The sequence below is a fragment of the Diadema antillarum genome, unplaced genomic scaffold (genome assembly GCF_040938485.1).
Source record: "Diadema antillarum isolate AM-2024a unplaced genomic scaffold, OU_Dant_1.0 scf00000150, whole genome shotgun sequence".
NCBI classification, from domain to species: Eukaryota; Metazoa; Echinodermata; class Echinoidea; order Diadematoida; family Diadematidae; genus Diadema; species Diadema antillarum.
The window spans coordinates 951,365-972,742 of NW_027271039.1; the positions used below are offsets into that span (position 1 = coordinate 951,365).

Genomic DNA, 21,378 nt, shown 5'->3' on the forward strand with positions numbered 1-21,378 from the left:
TGTACCTAATTGCACTGCTGAAAACAGATACAAATGTCAAATGAAAACATCTTAATCGTTCAGATATCCACGTGCATTAGACGATTCGAACCCAACACTTGCTATCATATATGCATGTTCAGAGTGTCATCCGTATGACATAGTGTATATAGTTATGGAGAACTTACCTATATAATACACTCTTATGTAGATACTATTAAAGACGATGATGCGATGTGCTCTGCAGCACGATTCTCAAAATAGGCAAGTACAGTAAGTTTAGCAAAAGTCATGAATACAAAGTAATTTTTAATAACACAGAAAAAAAGGTAATGATTATTACAGAAGAGATATTTGTGATAGCAATCAGATATCTTTCATAGTAAGATATTCTCAATTATCGCAGTTGAATTACGACAGTTACGAGCTGAATACGATTCTTTCAAGTGACTCGTATTTCAAGCAACTACACATTAAAGGAGACTAGAGTAGAACTATTGCTTCTTGTTTTCTTGTTTGTTTTTAGTCTGTTATTCCCGGCTATTTCTATGGGAGTTCATTTGTCGACGCTTTCAGACAATAGTAAAAATCTATGTTTTGTAGGAACAACAAATTCTTTTTTACTGTATTACCAGGAGTGCTGCGTCAAAGACTGATTTATTGATAACCAGTTGACAAGGAGTGTTCTGACAGAGAGGTCAAAATGAACAGAATTCCATGTTGGAAGACGAGTATTTCACTCATTCCGAGTGTGTGGCATCTCTGGTGGTTGCTGGTAGCGATGGAGAACGTCGAAAACACCGGGAGTAAACAATGAAGACGATCATGCCAGACAACGAGATAGTCACACCAAGCACTACGAAGGCGATGTCATATGACTGGGTCCTGTCGTAGATACTTCCTGTTAACCGACAAAATAAAACATACATTTATGAATCGCAATGCAGAGTCCGTGGCCCATCGGTTAAGGCGTTGGCGTCCCATGCCAAAGACCCGGGTTCGATTCTCGGGGGAGACCGAATTTCCAAATCGTGCTCTTTTTTCTAAAAAAGGGGAACAGTAAGAAGAGTAATAATTCAAACTATGCACCCTCTTTTCCTACATCATATATGTTATCATACATATAATTATATATGTATAAATATGAAGAGTTTGTTCGCAAAAACCGATAAGTCCATATTTGCCAAATGAAGATACATTTGTATTTGCGATTAAAGGTCAAGAAAAATAAAGAAAATTATCAGAAAATGTTTGCTTCTTTTGACCATAACTTCAAAAATGTACCTTTATATGTAGTGACAAATATTATCATTTAAAAGGTATTATTTTGTACTTTATGACAGAAACCGTACTTCAAAATCTTCAAAAGTGGACTTATCGGTTTTTGCGAACAAATCTCTTCATAATATATGCGTCTATGTGTGTGTGTGTGTGTGCGTGTGTGTGACCGCCAAGCTCAAAGTACACAAAAAGTTGAAGATTAGGATTCTCTGTAAATGGTCCAAAATAGTCATTTGGATTGATTGACTCAAATTTCTGAAGTTTGTCTTATCTTGGAGAGTAATCACTTTTCCACGTACTTTTATCATTTGCGGCTTAAACAAACATAATCAATGATATTAGCAGCTTTGCTGGACCATATGTATATTTTAGTATTTTATTATATCTTTAGGACGGGCCATGTTTTTGCTATATTTTCATTGATCGTTCTGCTCAGCATGGTTGAGTGAAAAAGACAAAGCAATCCTCTTTTCTCTTTTTTTTTGTATAAAACTGCACCCCATAATTTTCTCATATTTTAAAAGCTCTTTAATTGTGTTATGATAATTCTAACACGGTTTAACACGTTATTAGTCATTTAAAATCTTAGAGTTTGTCTTAGAAACTGTTTAGAAAGTGAACATTAATCTGATTTACCTTGTAAAGGTTTAAGCTTAGCAATCACATATAGGGCCTACATATTGACTTATTTCCAATGATTATTCAAATAATAATCCTCATGAAAACCACTGCTTGCAAATACATTTATCTGAAAGCAGGCAAGATATTTGTATAATTATTCAAACCAAGGTTCATTAAGGCATTCAATGTAAACCAACATAGAGATGCTTTCCAACGAATATAAAGAAGGACTAATTGTCTTTCTTTGCAAGTTTTGGTCAATGCAAATCCACGATTGTTAGAACATGCCTTCAAAATCTGTTCAAGAAAAAGTCCAGTTGGACCAGCTTTCAATCAAGTTGCATAAGGGAGAAAAAGGTGCCTAATCAACTTAAAGGAGGAATAGATATTGTACCAATGTGCACACGAGGCACATCCAAACTGGCTTACACGCAAAGTACAGCGCTGCCGCCTAGGGAGTAGATTGCGATGTAACTACTGCCGGGTCGAAGAGTTCGGAGAGCACTCATCCGGAGCTCAGTCTGTTGAAATTGGTCGCCCCCCATACACGGGAAATGGACGACTGAGTGACGCATAGAGCAAATGGGAGAGGGATTTCTGACGAAAGGCAGAAGCCCGAGCTTTGAATGCCAGACTAGCTATAAGAAGTATCACATTGACTGGAGAGTAAGGAGCAGAAGGACTAAAGGGTGGAATTGTTTGTCTTTGTTTATAGAAGACAGGCAGAATTTATAATTTTCAAGCAAACAGAAGTGCACAAACCTCAATCCAGGAAGAGAAACATCCCCCCAAACAATGAATAAATAAATAAAAAAATTAAAAAAATCCTCCAACTATTAACAAAAGTTAGTACAAATACTACTACCACAGATAGCTGGCTCTGGTGATAAAAAAGGGGGCGGTTCCAGCTGTGGACTCCTTCCCCAGTCGTGTGTCAGCAGAGGCATAAGTCCTACCCAAATAACGGCATTGTACCTTTTCTGCCTCCTGTCCCACAGCTATAACAGATTAGTCGCGAAACTTTCCTCAATGGGGGAGGCATACGCGCAAAGCTTCGCCTGAGAGTGAGCCCTGAATGTTCCACTCTGGGGAAACAGACTCAATGAGGGGACAACTGATGCCGCCGAGGGTGAGGGCCCCAGGAGTTCATAAGGTGTAAAGTATCAAATGGGGGCTGGGGCAAGAGGAAGGCAGCCGAGCTTCCCCTGCGGGCCGCTAGGGGAGCTGCCAAGGAGGAGCAGAGGCGATCACGATGCATGCAGCACAAGATCTGGGTGCATCATAAAGACTTGCGCATGCTGGTTAGAGGGGGAACCCCCCCCCCCCCCCGGAACTATGGCATGCACGGGGTAGCTTGACCTCCACACTGGTCCCCCTGTTTAGGAGGAGGGAGGACCACCATTCTCCGATCCATCTCGAGACGAGCGAGGAAGCATTAGAAGGGGGCAGGGGGATGGGATCGGCGCTCACGTCCCTAGTGGTAGGAACGGGTACAACAGATTTTTTCAATTCAATTCAATAGTTTATTTATTTCCATCATCACAAAGAAAAGAAAAGAAAAAGTTGACATAATCCAAAGTGATACAATTTTTTTTTTCATTTCTCTTACACTCGTCCGATAAAGGATTTTTTTTTCAATACAATATAAATTATACACGAATGATGTCGTAAAAAAGAAACAATGCACTTTGTCATGGCAACAAAAATAGTAAATAATCACAATGATGGAAAACAGTGTTCCACTAAAAAAGCCACGCTTGTAAAACGTGGAACACTGGAACAAAACAACAACAGCACCAATTTGTTATACCAATAAGACATATTCATTTTAAATTCTTCTATATACTATTGTACATTTTACTCATTGATATAATGATGTTGATACTATGAACAATACTTACTAGGATTTTAGGATGCAAACGTATAAACTATATAACATATCACATTTGTGGCACAGACACTATGGGGCCAGGTGTGCCAGGAAAATTGAACTGAAAGGAAGATATGCAATCGGCCACAAAAAAACATAACGACGACAACAACAACAACAATAACACAATACACAGAAACAACAGAATTTGAGGAAATGCACTCAGACAGATACTGGACAACGAAGAACGAGGAAAAAGGAGCAGGGAAGAATAGAGAAGGAAAAGGAGAGGGATGGAAAAGGTCTGTGGACACACTACAAAATCTCAAGGAAAAGTGAAACATGACCAGTACTGATGACGGGTTTTTTCATTGAACAGAATTAACTGGTATATTTAGAAAACAAATATTTTTTGAGTTAATACCTAAATGTAATTAACTTCACAGATTCTTTTAGATCATTATCTAAGCTATTCCAAAATCTGGGTCCGGTATAAACAAATGTATTTTGAGTGTGTACAGTTCTAACTAAGGGAAGATGAAATTCTTTAGATTGTCTAGTGGGATAGTTATGTACGTGGCTGTTACGGTGAAATAAAGAATAAAATATTTTGGGTAGATGATTGCAGTTGTAATTAAACATAAATTGACCAAGTTGAAACAAATACAACTCTTTTATTTTCAGAATTTTGTGCTCAAGGAAAAGCTTGTCAGTATGTGCTCGGATATGAAGGTTAAAAACGATTCTGAGCGCCATCTTTTGCAGAAGAAAAAGTTTATCTAACAATGTCGAATATGTATTCCCCCAAGCAAGAATTCCGTAATTCAAGTACGGCAATACCAAACTTGAATAAAGCGTAATCAAAGCCGAAGAAGGAAGATAATATTTCAATCTATTCATTATGCCTATGTTACGTGCAATTACTTTACAAATATTGTTTATGTGACACTTCCATGATAACTTATTATCAACACAAACACCTAAGAATTTAATAGACGAAACCTCTTCTAGGGGAGTAGTGTCAAATATAACATTACCTGGTAATCTATCTAAAGAATTACTGAAAAACATATACTTTGTCTTCTCAATATTCAGTGACAATTTATTTGCATATATCCATTGTGAGACATTCTTCAATTCATCATTCACTGTACTAATCAAAGTATTAGGGTCAGGGTGGGAATAAAAAAGATTGGAATCATCCGCGAATGATATGAAAGAGAGTTTATCTGAAGATCTATAAAAATCATTAATGTAAACTATAAATAACAGTGGGCCTAACAAACTTCCTTGCGGAACACCACATTCTATTTTCTTCATAGAAGAATCAAAACTGTTCACATGTACATATTGAAATCTGTCAGATAAATAACTCGTAAACCATTGCAAGGCTTTTCCGCGAATACCATAATGGGATAACTTAGAAAGAAGTATACCGTGATTAATCGTATCAAAAGCCTTTGAGAAGTCCAGGAAGATGCCTATTGTATGCGAGAATATATCAAGTGCATGTGTAATCTTTTCCACAAAGGTAAGTAAAGCGTGGGTGGTGTTGTGATTTTCTCTGAATCCAAATTGAAAATTCGTAAATATATTACTCATATTGAAAAAATTTACAGTTCGGATATATACTATTCTTTCCAAAATTTTAGAAATTGAAGTTAATAACGATATTGGTCTGTAATTATTGACATCATTTTTCTCCCCTTTCTTATATATAGGTATAACTTTGGCAGTCTTCATTTGACTTGGTACAAGCCCAGTACTAAGTGATAGATTAATAATATTTACTAAAGGAGCTATTATTTGAAGAATTATATTTTTCAACAAATAATTATCGATTCCATCACAACCTGGGCTTTTCCCTTCTTTCAAATTATTAATAATAAGATAATAATAAGATAATAAGATTTCGGGAGCATGGCACTATATACGGAAAGGGTGGAATGGGCTGTCGAACTGAAAGCGGAAGGGGCCCAAGTTTAGTGCTATTGACACACACACATAGCTCAGGAAGCCTCGTGTCAACCAAAAACCTTAGAACTGCCCAGCCGTGATTACATAAAATTTAGGAACACAAAACCAACGCCCCCCCCCCCCCCCCCCCCCCCCCGCTGTCGGAGCCATGCGCGCCTGCCCTGAATGACGGGATGAAGGAGAAACAACTTCCGAGACGAGCGAGACGAAAACAGGGTGTACACTATATTGGAGGTAGTGCTAAGGTCGACCAGACCCTTCCTTGACAATGTGTGATGGCAGTTTCACATAATTGGCAAAATATTAAAATGGCAGGTTTGTCACAAATGTGTTGAAACTTCACTTTCCTTGAACAAGGTTTAATTGGATGGATGGCTATACTGCCTATAAGAGCACAAGTATTTGGGGATTTGAGGATTTTTACTTGACTTTTGATTTTTTTTTGATAAGTCTATTCACAGAGTAACTTTAAAGGTATGAAGAACAAGTGTATTTTCGGTATCAATTAGTAAAAGCTTTGCATCGTAACTTGGCCTTTGCCCCTATGACCCTAAAATTCACAAGAGAATCACTGTCAGGTAGAACACAGTCACCTAGATAGGTACTAAGCTTCATGATCATACCTTAAGTCATTTTCGAGATATGGAGAAAGAAATCAAATTTAACTCTTTCAATGGACCATTGACCTTTGACTCTTGGGCAAGAAAAATCAGAGAATCTCTATTGGGTTATACAATATATGTATATAAAATTATCAAGTTTCAAGTAAAAAAGTATTGCATAGATATGAGAGAACTGGAATTATGAGGAGGTGATTTTGACCTTTGACCCATGACCTTTGTCCCATGACCCTCACATTCCCTACATAATCACTGCTAGTCAATATATATACATACGTACTAACATGAAGATACCTTTAACCATTTCTAAGATATGGAGTAAAAAGTGAAATTTTAACATTTTCACTTGACTTTTGACCTTTGACCTCATGACTCGAAACTCTTTCTGGAGAATCTTTATTTGGTACTATATGTATACACCAAGATAAAAACCTTCAGGCATTGCATAGATATGGGGGAAATGGTGACATTTGAGCATTTGACCTTGACATTTAAACTTTGACCTTGAGCATGTGCACCCAAAAGTTAATAGGCACAACTTCGTCCACTCATGCATATTCATACTAAGTGTCATCACGATACCTCAAGCGTTTTCTTTTTCTTTTTTAGTTATGGTGTCCACTCAATTCATTACGGACGGACGGAAGGACGGACGGTTCATGTCAGGCGCGACACTGGGGCCTTCTTCGCTTTCGCATTCTTTATTTTATGAGACTGAGGGCAGCACTAAAGGGATGATACAATTTAAAGGCCCAGGTAAGAGTTTGCCATGAGGCAGATTTGAATTTTAGTTTCAAATAAGGAAACAATTAGGAAAACAATAATTATTTGATTCCTGAATGATTCTGATGATTTTGGAATTTTCAAATTGAAAGAATGGGGAAAATATGTTCATTTAAATACCTTTGCGGCTTTACCCCCCTACGTCATTTGCGGTTGGATATCAGAGAATATTCTTATTCTGCCCTTTAATTTCCAACTTTCTTTTTCTTTGAGGTTATGAAGAGATAAAAAGAACGAAGTAAAGGGTAATGGATAGTATGAAAGACAATAAGAAAGAAAGAAAGACAGGAGTACACGAAACAAAGAGAAACAGTTTGTTGATAACATCGTGATTGTTATTCTCATATTCTGCTTCGATTCTTTCTTCTTAGATTTTTGTGTGTGAGAAAATGTTGCTTGCGCGCGTGTGTGTATGGGTAGGTGGGATGATGTAGGTGTGTGTGTGGTTGATTTGAATTTTTCATTCCTGTTAATGATCTTACCCAGCAGTGCACCGCACACGGGGCTTCCGAGTCCCATTGAAACGTATGCAAACGCCAAAGCATTCTGGTAGCGAGATTTCCCCACGGCCTCCCTTATCAAAATTAAAATAGCAGTAAATTGTGCACTCGTCATGATTCCAGAGACAAACGAGAGGACGGCCACGAACCAGAAAGTATTGGCGATAAAGTTTAGAAAGAGGGCGGCGGCTGCGAGAATACAAGTAAGCAGGTACACCTTGTGGATGCGCAATTTCTTGCTGTGCACTGCGATGATTCCAGGCACCATCCCACCCAATACTTCACCGACGCCCTCAACGATGGATATATAAACTCCATAATCGACGAGTCCCTTCGCAATGGCATTAGGAATGAGGAACAGCAGTATTCCGCCGTCGGTCAGAGAAAAGAGGAACACTGCGACACAAAAGACAGCAAAGGCGGGGTAATCCTTTAAAAGATGCAGGTCAAAATATCGGACAACCGCTCGACAACCAGAACAAAAGCGCGAATACCTCTTCTCTTGCGGAGATACAACAGATGTTGATGGGGCGGGATTATTACAGTTCGTAGTCGTCGGAAATGCAACAGTGTTCGTATCGGGTGCATTTATGTTTGTGTCTTGACACTCCGAGGTATCTGTATCTTCGAGCGGGCCCTTTGACCTAGAAACAAGAGTTTGTACTGGTAATTCTCTGGACTCATAGGCCTCATCCTGTTCGCCGTCTGGTGTGTACGCCAAGTTGCAATTGCCGGACAGATTAGTACTCACTTCACGAGCCTGACCCACGACTCTTACATTTTGAAAGTGTTTGACGTCTCGTAGGGACTCGACACCCCTTTTACCACGGCTGCTCCTCTCGGTGCTGGAGGGTATCTTCTCTGACGGCTGCTGCAAGAGGGCGCCTACCGCTATGGAATGAGAATTTATGGCTCCCAGAAGGAAGAGGGCGCCCCTCCAGCCCAGGGATTGGTAGAGAGTCTCGAAGAGGAGCGGGAGGAGTACGAGTCCAAGAGGTCCTCCTATGACAGCGATGCTTGAAGCAGCCTCGAACATGTCAGGAAAGTAGACAGCAGGGGCCGATGTAGAAATCAGAGCAACTGTGCTGTATCCAACTCCTGTTAAGAAATGAGGGCATAGGACGAGAAATTTGTAGGCTCTGATGCAGATTGTCATGTGGACACTCATTGTACCGTATTGAAAACGAAGGAACGATGTGGATTCGCCGTTTCTTTTCTCGTAAACAATTAGGCCAAGGCTGATCAAAACAAGTACGTTCTTACAAAAGTGCCAATATCTAAACTATGAGAAACAAAACACCAAAACAAAAGCAAAAACAGCAACAACATGGCGATGCCAGGACAAAGATTTGAGGCATGCAATTTCATGAATCCATAATGTCCATTTACAGCTAAATGTTGTAAGTCAAAATGATCTGAAAGTATGAAGAAACAAAAGCATCTCTCTTTCTTGGTTCAATTCACTGTTTTACCTTTGATTCATCTGTCTGCATTATTCTTACATGAAGTTCAAATAATGCAGTCAAGAGGGGCCTGAGGTTTCGATCCTAGCAGAATCGTCGTCAGAGGCTGACGTCCTTTCTTTGCACTTTTTCCAATTGCATGTTTTTTTACCCTTTTATTCCCGTTTGATTCCTTTCTCTTGTCAGAGTCACTTTTATACTGCCTTTTCCCACCTACACATACACACACTTATTTTTGTTTGTGTTTATACATTGTGCTTACTATGCCCATTTACGCTTGCCTATCAACATATATACATGAAGAGTTTGTTTGCAAACACCGATAAGTCCATATTTGCCAAATGGAGATATTTGAGATTAAAAGTCAAGAAAAATAAAGAGAATGATAAGAAAATATTTGCTTCTTTTTACCATAACTTCAAAAATGTACCTTTATATGTAGTGACCAATATGTCATTTAAAAGGTATTATTTTGTACTTTATGACAGAGACCGTACTTCAAAATCTCCAAAATGGACTTTTTGGTAACAGAAAATAAGGTGCGTAAATCTATGTAGGATGAAAAGAGTATAGAATGATTGTAGTACCTTGCAATAATTACACATTATCACAAAACTCCTAAACTACTACATAAAACTACTTTGAAGTAAGTAAACATTGTGGATAATTCGAAAAATGGAGGGACCCACTAAAAAGACAAAGCTTGTAGAATGTGGGCCCCTCAGATGAAAAACATCAGTTGAAAGCAAAGAGAAGCCCACTAGAGAGACAGATCAACAAAACAGACACATGTACACACGTAAAAACATGAAACGAGACTGATATAGGAGTAACAGTACAACAAAGAGTTGACTATGAGATGAGATAAACTAAGACAAAACTAACATAACAGTGAGAGAACAGAACGGAACAAACAAAACAGACAAAAACGTTTAGCAGAGACAGCGATCTCGTCGGAAGTATGTCCAGAGAGAGAGAGAGAGAGAGAGAGAGAGAGAGAGAGTGTGTGTGTGTGTGTGTGTGTGTGACGCGAGAAAGAACAATGTACTAGAGATATAATCGCGGAAATATCCTAGCCTTATTACATGATTATAATAAGAGAATATACGTAGCAATCAATACGTGGTTATTTTCGTAGATAACGGGTTATAACAGCTGGCTAATTCAAATCAGTAGAATTACAAGATTGCAGTAAAACAAATTTCAGTTTCCTTTTAAATGAGTATACCGGGTGTCCCAAAAAAAAGCGGAACGGTGGATTTTCAGTACCTTGCGTTCGAAAAGTGATATATTTTTTGACATTATTAGAAAGAGCATCTTCCGCAGAAGACCATGATACCAAAATCATTAAATTTGGTTCAGTACTTTTTATTCTACGCCAATTTCTGTAAATGCAGTCATTTTCAATTTTTTGAGACTTATGAGATAATAATTTGGGTGCGACACGCGTTCCATACGGTGAATTGTGTAAGCTCGTTGATCCATGTCAACAAAAGATAACGCTTTCATATGGGAAGCGCGCGCGCACACACACACAGACACACATACACACGGTTTTTTCCTGGCCTATGCCCAATGTGAAAGCTGTATCTTTTGTGGACATGGATCACCGAGCTTACACAATATTCACCGTATGGATCGCGTGTCGCACTCAAATTATTATCTCATAAGTCGCAAAAATCCGGCGAAATTTGGCAATTACTGCATTTTCAGAAATTGGCGTAGAATAAAAAGTACTGAACCAAATTTGATGATTTTGGTATCATAGTCTTCTGCGGAAGATGCTCTTTCTAATGATATCAAAGGATATATAACTTTTAGACCGCAAGGTACTGAAAATCCACCGTTACGCTTTTTTTGGGACACCCAGTATAGAGGGGCATTTTTGATATCGTAATGCAATGAATTCCAATAACTTGGGCCGGTATGAACAATTGTGTTCTTGGCTAAAATCGTACGAAGAAGAGGTAAATGATATTCATTAGAACGTCGAGTTGGATATTCATGAAATGACTGATTTTTTAGGAACATGGAATGAAAAATATCTCTCAGAGAGTTATTGTTATACATATACATAGATTGTCCTAAATTAAATAAAAACAAATCTCTGATTTTTAACAGCTTATTAGAAGCAAACAATACATCTGTATGAGAACGCATGGGAGAAAAACAAATGACGCGGAGAGCTTTCTTTTGCCAAAGGAACACTCTATCCAACAAATTTTGGTGGGTGTTGCCCCAAACTAAAACTCCGTAATTAAGGTAAGGCCAATGACGAGTATAACATAAGTAATGACTTTTGTGGAAAACAAAATTTTAGTATATTAATAACGCCTATATTACGTGAAATTATATTACAAACATAATCAATATGCAATTTCCAAGAAAAGTCTGTTATCTACAATAATACCACGGAATTTCAAATGTTAAACTCTCTCTAAATGTGTATCATCCAAAACTATGTCTGTATTTAAAGTGCTAACGGTATTACAAAAATATATATTTCGTTTTTTGAACATTCAACGAGATCTTTTTAGCTCTAACCCAATTTGTTACTTTTTTCAATTCGATGTTAAGTTTTTGAACAAGAACATCAGTATCACTGTGTTCTCCAGTCAATGACTTACCATTTTCAATTGTAACAAACTGTCTTCTATTAAATGAATAACTCTTGAACCACTCCAAGGCCTTCCCACGTATTCCATAATGTGATAACTTGTAAAGTAGAATATCATGATTAATTGTATCGAAGGCCTTGGAGAAGTATAAAAAAAAAAACCAATCAATTGCATGACCCACTTTTTCAACGAAACTTAAGAGAGCATGAGTGGTACTGTGCCTCTCACGAAAACCAAACTGAGAATTTGTAAAAATGCTATGCTGTTTCAGAAAATTAATCATTCTCTTCTGAATAAGTTTTCCAGGACCTTAGACAAAGAAGATGATAATGAAATTGGACGATAATTATTGATTTCAAGTTTATCGCCCTTTTTGAATATTGGGATAACTTTAGCCAATTTCATTTTACCGGGGAACACACCGTGAGACATTGACAAATTAAACATATGAGCAAGTGGATCAGCAACCGAAGATATAACACTTTTCAAAATAACATTATCATTCTCATCGTAACCAGAAAAACTTCGTTTGTTTAAATGAAGATACCATATCAATTATCTCATATCTATTTGTAGGAGTAAAAAAGATAGAGTTGGGATTATACTGACCTAAGAATTCAGTAAAATGCTTTTGTGTAACAGCGATATTTTGGGCATACGTTTCACCTATTTTTGAAAAATAAGAGTTAAAGAGATTTGCAATATGAGCAGAGTCATGAATTATTTCACCATCCATCTTTATATTATCGATATCTGAATTTTTACTAGAAACATTCATGTGTATAGCCTGTTTTAGAATCTTCCAAGTATTTTTCATATCAAACTTATATATCAATAATAACTTAGTGTGGATTTTTCTTCTTTTCAGATCGTAGAATCATTGTTAAAGTATTTTTATGCCTCCGCCACGAAGTGGTGTCGGAGGCATTATGTTTCCGGGTTGTCCGTCTGTCCGTCCGTCCGTATACCGTCCTTCCGTCCGTAATGAATTTTGTGGACAGCGTAACTAAAAAACCTTTTGAGGTATCCTGATGAAACTTGGCATGTATGTGTATTAGGGGGTGAAATTGTGCCTATCAATTTTTTGGGTGCACATGCTCAAGGTCAAAGGTCAAAAGGTCAAGGTCAAATACGTAGAATTTCACTATTTCCACCATATCTGCAGTGCCTGAAGATATTTTCTTAAAACTTAGTGTATACATGTATTACCCAATTAAGATTCTCTGGTGGAAGTTTGGGGTCATGAGGTCAAAGGTCAAAGGTCAAAAGGTCAAGTAACAATATTAAAACTTCACTTTTTTCTCCGTAACTTTGAAATTGATCAAGGTATCTTCATGGAACATAGTATGTACCGACTGGCAGTGATTATCTAGAGAACTTAGGGTTCATGGGGTGAAAGGTCAGGGGTCAAAGGTCAAGGGCAACACTTCAACATTTTACTATTTCCCTTATATTTATGCAAATCCAGCAGGATTATTTTTTTTTACACTTGGTGTTTGCATGTATAACCTGATAGAGATTCTCTGGAAACTTCTTTCTTTTTCTTTTTTTGCCTCAGAGGTCAAAAGGTCAAAGATCAAGGGGAAGTGCTGAACTAACTTTTACCTCCATATCTCAGAAGTGGCTCAAGTTATCTTGAAACTTTCTACATATTTATGCATGTTCTGCCTGACAGTGATTATCCTACATGAATTTTAGGGTCAAAGGCCAGATGAAAATGGTAACAATGTACTTTTAATACAGAAATATTGCAATTTTTCTCCATACCTTCAAATTTACTCAATGCATAAACTTATGAATGGGCAAAGTCAAGTTAAAGTCCTTAAATCCCCAAATACATGCTCTCCTATTCATCCAATTAAACCTAGGTCAAGGAAGGTGAACATTCAACACATTTTGACAAACTTGTCATTTTAATATTTTGCCAATTATGTGAAAATGAAATCACACATTGTCCACATGTACTATAGTCCTATTAGGAGAATCATGCATTGTGGTGGAGGAATACCAGTCGCCTTAGCGACTTTTCTAGTTATGAATAGTATACCAATTCTTAGATAACTCATTTCTGTCCAATTTGTAATCATAATAATTATAATCGATTTTTCCTATAAATAGAACGGAGGATAGATTTTGAAATCCATGGTAACCTAGGTGTCTTTTTGTAATCCGATTTATTCTTTTGTTTAGGGATTATTTCGTCCAAATGGTAATTGAGAATTTCCAAAAAAAAAATTATCAAACGACAGATTAATATCACTACTGTCTAACACTCCCGACCAGTCAGTATTATCAAGGGCGACGTCCAAACTAGCTAGCTTTTCATTCGACACTCTTCGGCTTAATGAAGGAAATGCAGAAGATTTACCAATATTAGGTGAGGCTTTAAGAGTAAAATAAGTCATAATAGGAAAATGATCAGTCATATCTGAAAGAATTATAAAAGAATCGGGGAAGGGGTAGAACATTGCCAAAAAAAAAAAGAAGTTATCAATAAGGGTAGCAGAGTGATCTGTAATACGCGTAGGCTTTGAAATGAGCGGAAGAAACGAAGAAGACAAAAATGTTTGGAGAAACTCACTTGAGATATTATCATCATCAGGTTGCAATAAATCAATATTAAAATCACCGAGTAAAAAACAGTCCTTATTTCGAAGAACCGGGGATTGAGGCATATCTAAACAATTAAAAAAAATCGTTGATGCTTGAGTGGGGTGGTCTGTGCAATATGCCTACCACAATATTTCTATTTCGTGGGATACACATTTCAAAAAAAAAAATGATTCGACAAAATTATCCATTCTAGAAATATTATCAAGAATAGTAAATTCAAAGGTACGTGATACATACAACGCGACACCTCCAACACTCCTATCTGGTCTATTATTGGCAAACATATTATACCCATCAATTACAAAAGAATTTCCCGAATTAGAAGTTAACCAGGTTTCACTTAATCCTTTGACTGAAAATGACTGATTTAGATCAGATTCTTGTAGAAATTTAAACTCATCAAAATTTTATACTCCTTATATTCAAATGCAGCAAGGAAAACGTATCTTTAGAAAAAAATATTGTAAATATCTTTACGTTGGTTCACAGTGATGTGATTACACAAAACATCCTGAGTTAAATCAGAACTAAAATCATGGCGCAAATCGTTTGCGGATGAGTTCAAATTATCAGCGACAAGATTATCATAAGGGGTGATTCCTGTACTATCTGTCCCACTTCTGTGCAAAGTTTAAGTTTTTTTACAGACGGTTGACAATAGAGCAAAATCTAAAAACCTAACTGTAAAATTAATGTATAATTTAATGAAACTGAATTATGCTGTCATTGCAAAATTGCCTCCAACAAAAATGTACATTATTCAGTTATTGCTCATATCAATGTCAGTGTTATCTGATATATGGTTTTTAAACTATTAATGATCATAAGTGGGAAATAATGATTTTATAACACCTATTAGTACTGTTATATGTTTGTTTACTTGCATTTGTTGGTTGATTCTCAATTTCTTTTGTTACCTCCTCTTGGTACACCTTTTTAGGGCTCACTGTTTGCTCAGCACTCCCCCTTCCCCTTGTTGTTGCTATTTCACTCTTTTCCTTTCTTCATTCCTCTGTTGTTCCTCATCATGTTTGATGTTGCCTCCCTATTCATCCTTTTCCTTCAGTGGTTGCCCACATGGTTCTCAGGATCATTACTAGCCCTCCTCTGCCTTTTGTCTGTCCACCCTCCTGCTCTAATCCCCCTCCCTTTACCTGTCGGACTCCTTGTTTTCTTTGTTCTGTGTCCCTTGCCTATTTCTTATTGGTTGTATTGTTTATCAATTCCAATACCCCCCCCCCCCCACATGTGAGATATAACGGTCAGTTTTTTATTCTATTGTAAGTATAGGAATCGGAAGCTATGATTATAACAGTAATCACTTTCATTTTTTCCCACGTCAGACGTTCGGTCAATTTGGTTTCTGATGTAGCAAGTCTGGGAAGCAGGTAACCATGATACGTCATCCATGCATGGTGATTTGGTGGGAGTGTTTGTATGTGCATTGCGATGTTTTTTAGTTTGCGTGTGTGTGCGTGTGTGCATTGTTAAAGGTTTTATTGTGTGTTGAGGTTCCATTTTTGGAGAGGGACAATTAGTTTGGTGAGTAGTTGGAGGTAAACTAGGCTTTACAAAATGTGTGTAGAGAAGTGTGTGATGGGGGTAGTGTTGGGTAGTTGTAGCCAGAAGTAGTAGGGTAAAGGTTCAAGTTCAAGTTCAAGCTCTGTTTGTTAGGATGGTTAAGTAGGAATACGGTTTGTTCGAGAATACACACATGCGATTATCTTTATCCTTATAACAAAATGAAATAAATGATGGCGGCGGGGGGGGGGGGGGGGGGATAGGGTGATAATTTAAAGAGGATGGTGAATTTCGTTCCATGAATTCAATTATGAGATTTTAGTTCCTTGCAGGATTGGTGAAATGCTGTATCCTGAAGTGAACGGTTTGTGTAATGAAGCAGATATTGATTCATTTGATCAATTTGATCAATGTATTTTTTTCTGGGATTTGCGCAGAATTATAACTTTTGTATACATGATTTGATTTGCACATATAATTGTATTCTATATTTAAAAAAAAATGCGATTCAGCCGCAGAAGTGAAAAGAAGACAGATTTTTCATTTTGTTCGAACTGATTTCATTGTGAAAATGAGTCTGATATTCAATGAAATTCAAATAAAGAATATCTTTAAAAAAGTGTTTGTCGACCTACGTGTGTTTGTTATATTTGTGGATGTGCTGGTGAAAATATAACTTTCAACATTAAAGACATGACATAGGCGTAATATAATCATCTTACCGAAGAGAGAGACGGTAACAGCGAACTGGACACCGTTCTTAGTAAAGGCTGATAAAGACAGTCCCAAGGAGGATATGAGTCCCCCAGCCATGACCAGCTGGCGTCTGCTAAATCTCTTCGACAGTGGCGTGTTTACCAGGCCTGTAGTCATTGACGACAGTAACAAGAGTAGGAAGAAAGGCATAATTAAAAATGAACCTCAGTGATTCGTCCCAAATGCTGCCTGCAACTGTAAACAATGAATGTGACAGGTCTTTTTATTTAAAGGGGCCCTGAAATCCAAATGCATGTTGATTTGTGTTGATTTGTGATACCCTCAACATCACTTTTGCGGTGAAACGAATATCTAGAACATTCCATATATTTGTAATGATTTTTTTTCCTCTATTTTTCTTCAGATTACTTGGGAACGCCCACAAAAAAAAAATCCTTCCAAACCAATATTCTTGAGATTACCTCATCTGTCAATCATTGCTAAAGTACTGAAATGTTAAACAAAAGACATTGGCATGCACCTTCCCCTCGACTCGGCATAACTTGCATGTTCACTCGCCATGTCTTATGTTAGTCACATTAATATCACAGAAACATGCTTTAATATGCACTCTTTTTAATACAATGTGGAGTTATTCCCCGTCCACACTTACCCATCCAGTAGGGAAGACTGGCCGATATGGTAATGGCAGTGGCTGTGAAAGTGGTCGACGTGCCCAGCTCTGACGTCACATCGTTGAGTATGATTCCAAGTGAGCGGACCACTCCGTTCTGCAGGAGCGCGTTGAAGAAGAGACCCAGGAGAATCAACCACCTCTTTGCCCCGCCTCTGGTGCAGGCTTTACAGACCGGCGTCCGACTTTCACGATGATGATCATCATGATGCTTTGGACCATGCCCTGCAGAAACTTAATTAGTAAGTCGGCTGTTTCGCATTGTGCAGCATAAATTATTCCCGCCCAATTTCCCCCCAAATTGCATCCGATTTAAAGATAACACATCTATTTCCGATCAAATTTGAGAATTCACCTAACCCCAATTCTAGATAAGGGTATGTTTATTCGATTTCATTCGGATGACATGATCCGGTCTTACTTTCTCAAAGGACTTTGGGTAAATGTTCGGGTTGTGATAGGGTTCTTAGTTTTAGTTTGATGTGAGGATTAGGCTTATAGGGTTAGTGCAATGTTTTTAGGTAGGTTTGATGTTTAGCTTAGCGTGCATATATTTCACGGGATCAACTGTCGCAGGAGCAAAATACTATGCCATGGAACCGAGATCTAATACTCTTTAAGTCTTTTGGCGACAAGTTGCTGCTGATAATTAGTACAGTACTGAAGGAAAAGTGTTCTGGAGGCGCGCCGAATTGGGTAACGTTTTCGCTTTTGAACAACCCGACTGAATTCGCCTAAGAACAAGATACATGTTGTCTGTGCCTAAGATAGCAATGCCTGCTCGCGCAGGCTCCTCGGTAATTAACGCTGATTTGAACACCACCTTAACCCCGTGAATGCAAGCACTCACACGTAAAACACAAAGAAGCTTTATCATATCCACAAACTCCACTCTAAAAGATATGACGCCACGAACTTTTAGTACCTTGTTTCTTCGGCAAGGTGACATACATGACAAAATTCTCTCAAAGGAAGACCAAAGCCCAGAGAGCAATGTGGATTGTGTGAGAGCAGCAGCATTGTTAGAACACATTATGGAAAATTTGAGAAAAATCGGACAATCGATGCAAAAAGTTATGAATTTTTAAACGTATGGGGTGTAGCAATGACTGGATAAGGAGACTACTTTAGTTTATGACATCATGTTTAGACAACAATATAAGAAAAATATAAAGAAAATTCAGCATACTTTAACTTTTGTAGCTTAATGAAAGAGCCCTTGACTATTCCTCTGTCAGAAAGCAGGGGGAAAGACATTACCCTTCCTATAAAACCCAAGGGGGGGGGGGCACATTGTGCCCCTACCAGACATTCATTTGCCACTCCTTCACCCTTTATCCAATTTCAGCCAAATTTGGTGACTTTCCCTAAAATCTTATCGCAAACATTTTGATATATAAGTAAGCTATATTTGATACTGCTGGTTGCCATGGCAACCATAAACTGACAACCTTGTTAGTCAGATTTTGCGTATTTTTCCGTTCCAATTTCAATTAACAATATTATAATGTATGAAATGGGCCTTTCTTGGTTGAAATTTGCTAGGAGAAGCAAAATGTGATGTAATTATAGGCCTGAAATGTTTTTCCTATTATTTCTTTTGTGTTTATATCACAATTACGCATAAAACAAAAGATATAATAGAGATAATTGAAAACAACCGTATTTTCCAAATATTGCCTTTCTATTTTGTGTCATTTTGATTCCTTCACCTAAGCTATGCCTGTAATATCATTTGTTTATCATATTAGTAATCTGCAAACTTAAAATTCCAATTTTATGGAAATATGAAATGTGGTAACTATACAAGTACCTATCACAAACAATGCATCACAGGTCTCAATGTATTTCTTTGTGTCATGAATAGTAACCCCCATCAACGCCAGCAAACACTCGTTTAACACCAATGAAGTGATTATTCTGGATAGAGAATCCAAGTGGTTTGAGAGGGGCGTCAAGGAAGCCATCTGGGAACGTGTGGAGAGACCTACACTTAATAAGAGAGGAGGTCTCCGCTTCAATTTATCGCAAGCGTGGGACCTGGCCGTTCGCAAAATCCCAAGCCGTCTTTCGCGCGAAGAAGCAATTGATAATTGGCGAACGTCGCAACAGTGAGTTTATTTCCAGTTTCTTGATTCAACTAATTTCTGATCTTGTACTTCGACTGGATGAATGAGAAGAATGTACATCATGTTCGAAGTTTATTTGTGACAAGAACTGTTTGAAAATTTTCTTGCAACCTTATTCCGAATTCGCTGCGTTCGCAAGCATTCACAGTAACATACCCCTTTAACGCATTGTCTTGCTTTCATGCAAATGCACTCCTCTATAACATCGCTTATGGTATTACAATAAATACACCTTCGTGTAATGGCGCGACTGGCAAGCTGTCTGGCATGCTTCGTCATGCTTGAATGCTTCCATTTGGCAAAGTGAAACTCTCCTGCGTATCGTTTTGTCATGTGAGACACACAATAACAATCGTCATATTTCCCTTTTTGTTGTCTTTCACCTCCTAACCTTCCCCGTCACACATTAATCCAGCAAACAACTCTACAGAGTACACATAACACACGGTCATGTTTGTCTATTCCTACATCATGCCCGTTACATAGAGAATAAAATAAAGCATTGTTTCAAGCGAAGAAGTGGCATTTCCCCCTTTATATAGGCACATCTCTTCGGGAACAGAAAAGAAAAAAAAGTTAAAGATAATATAAAGTTTTGGTACCTCAATAGCGAATAGCGAATAGCGAATACCGAATACTTCTATGTGAAAGCAGCCTTAGGCTGCGTTCACATAAAAGTATTTGCTATTTGCTATTCGCTATTCGCTATTCGAGCACCGAATACACCATCACCCGCACCGTCAACTCACCATCCCATGTAGTGAGGATTTCTTCCTCCTACATCGCAGCAAATCTTATTAACAGTTTCTAAACTGCATCAGAATGTCAGTCTACAAGCTTATATTTGCTAACGGGCAAAGCCAGACCAAAATTTTCATTATTTCATAAACGAGAGACGGTAAGAAAATCGAACAAGCTCGATTCCCACTTTGCTACACTTTTCGCAGGTATTCGGTACTTTCGAATAGTGCCCTCTTATGTGAACCGGTGTGAGGAAATCCTATCGTTCGATTCAAGCTATTCGCGTGCCCTCGAAAACGAGCCCGAATACCCGAATAGTATACTTCTATGTGAACGCAGCCTACCGCTATGCGTATGGGGCTGCTGGTCGCAGTTAGCTATGCGTACACGTGTTTTGAATGGGGCCGGCTGCACGCTGCTGGTCGCAGTTATCATGCAGGTTTCGTACAATACGTGTACTACCTCGCCGCGCCGTCGAACGGCGGCGGCTCTGGTACGAAACCATTATTGCATGATTACTAAGACATGGGAGCATTTTGGGGCGAGTAAGTCTCACAGTGTTAGTTATATGAAAGGTACTTTAACCTGAAACACAAACTAAGACTAGGAATTTCAGGGAGACTTTTGAGGTACCAAATCATTTTATTATCTTTAAGATGTTTTGTCTTTCAATATTAAACAACGGCAGACACAAACTCCCAGTTTAATAACAATACATAGATTATATAAAAAAAAAAGAAATCTCGTATTTACGCCCGAATCAGTAAAGGGGGTATCTCACTGAGCGGCGAACGTTAGGGGGTATCTCACTGATCGGATTTTGGATATCGCCAGGTTTCGTAAAGGGTTGCAAAAGGTTCGTTGACAGTTGCAAGAATGTTCGCAAACGGTTTTTAATGTCGCAAGCAGTTTTTCTAGTCGCAAAGAAATTTTGAACATGTTCAAAATTTCTTTGCGAATTTCTATCTTCGCTAACATTATTTAATTCGCCACTACTAGCGAACAAGTGACCATATTGTTCCTATTTAAAAGCTCCTGAAACAGACAAGGTGCCACTCTCAGAAAGTTATTGAAGCTCTTGACATCTCCATCATATAATTGCTGCAAAAGCTTTTCATATTGACCAAGGTCTATCCTCAACAACCACTCTCTGACCAAAACAGCCTTTCTTTTCTTCTTCCTTTCTTGTTTTTCTTCATCTATTTCTCTTAAGCTGCACGATAGCTGTAGCAGCAGCCAGGCAAAGCAGCTGTTCAAGGATTGTAGGACGTT

At 38.0% G+C, this 21,378-nt stretch overlaps 1 protein-coding gene across 1 annotated transcript in view; it reads right to left on the bottom strand.

The window, feature by feature from the left end:
* Window positions 1-719: 719 nt before the first annotated feature.
* LOC139721770 (uncharacterized) overlaps window positions 720-21,378 on the bottom strand; it is a 29,701-nt gene continuing 9,042 nt past the window's right edge. Inside the window, exons 2-6 of the mRNA XM_071633094.1 lie at window positions 17,216-17,333; window positions 16,569-16,709; window positions 7,763-8,729; window positions 3,228-3,355; window positions 720-880 (exon numbers count right to left, since the gene is read on the bottom strand). Of these exons, the coding sequence (XP_071489195.1) occupies window positions 720-880; window positions 3,228-3,355; window positions 7,763-8,729; window positions 16,569-16,709; window positions 17,216-17,333 (1,515 nt within the window). The remainder of the gene's footprint in view (window positions 881-3,227; window positions 3,356-7,762; window positions 8,730-16,568; window positions 16,710-17,215; window positions 17,334-21,378) is intronic.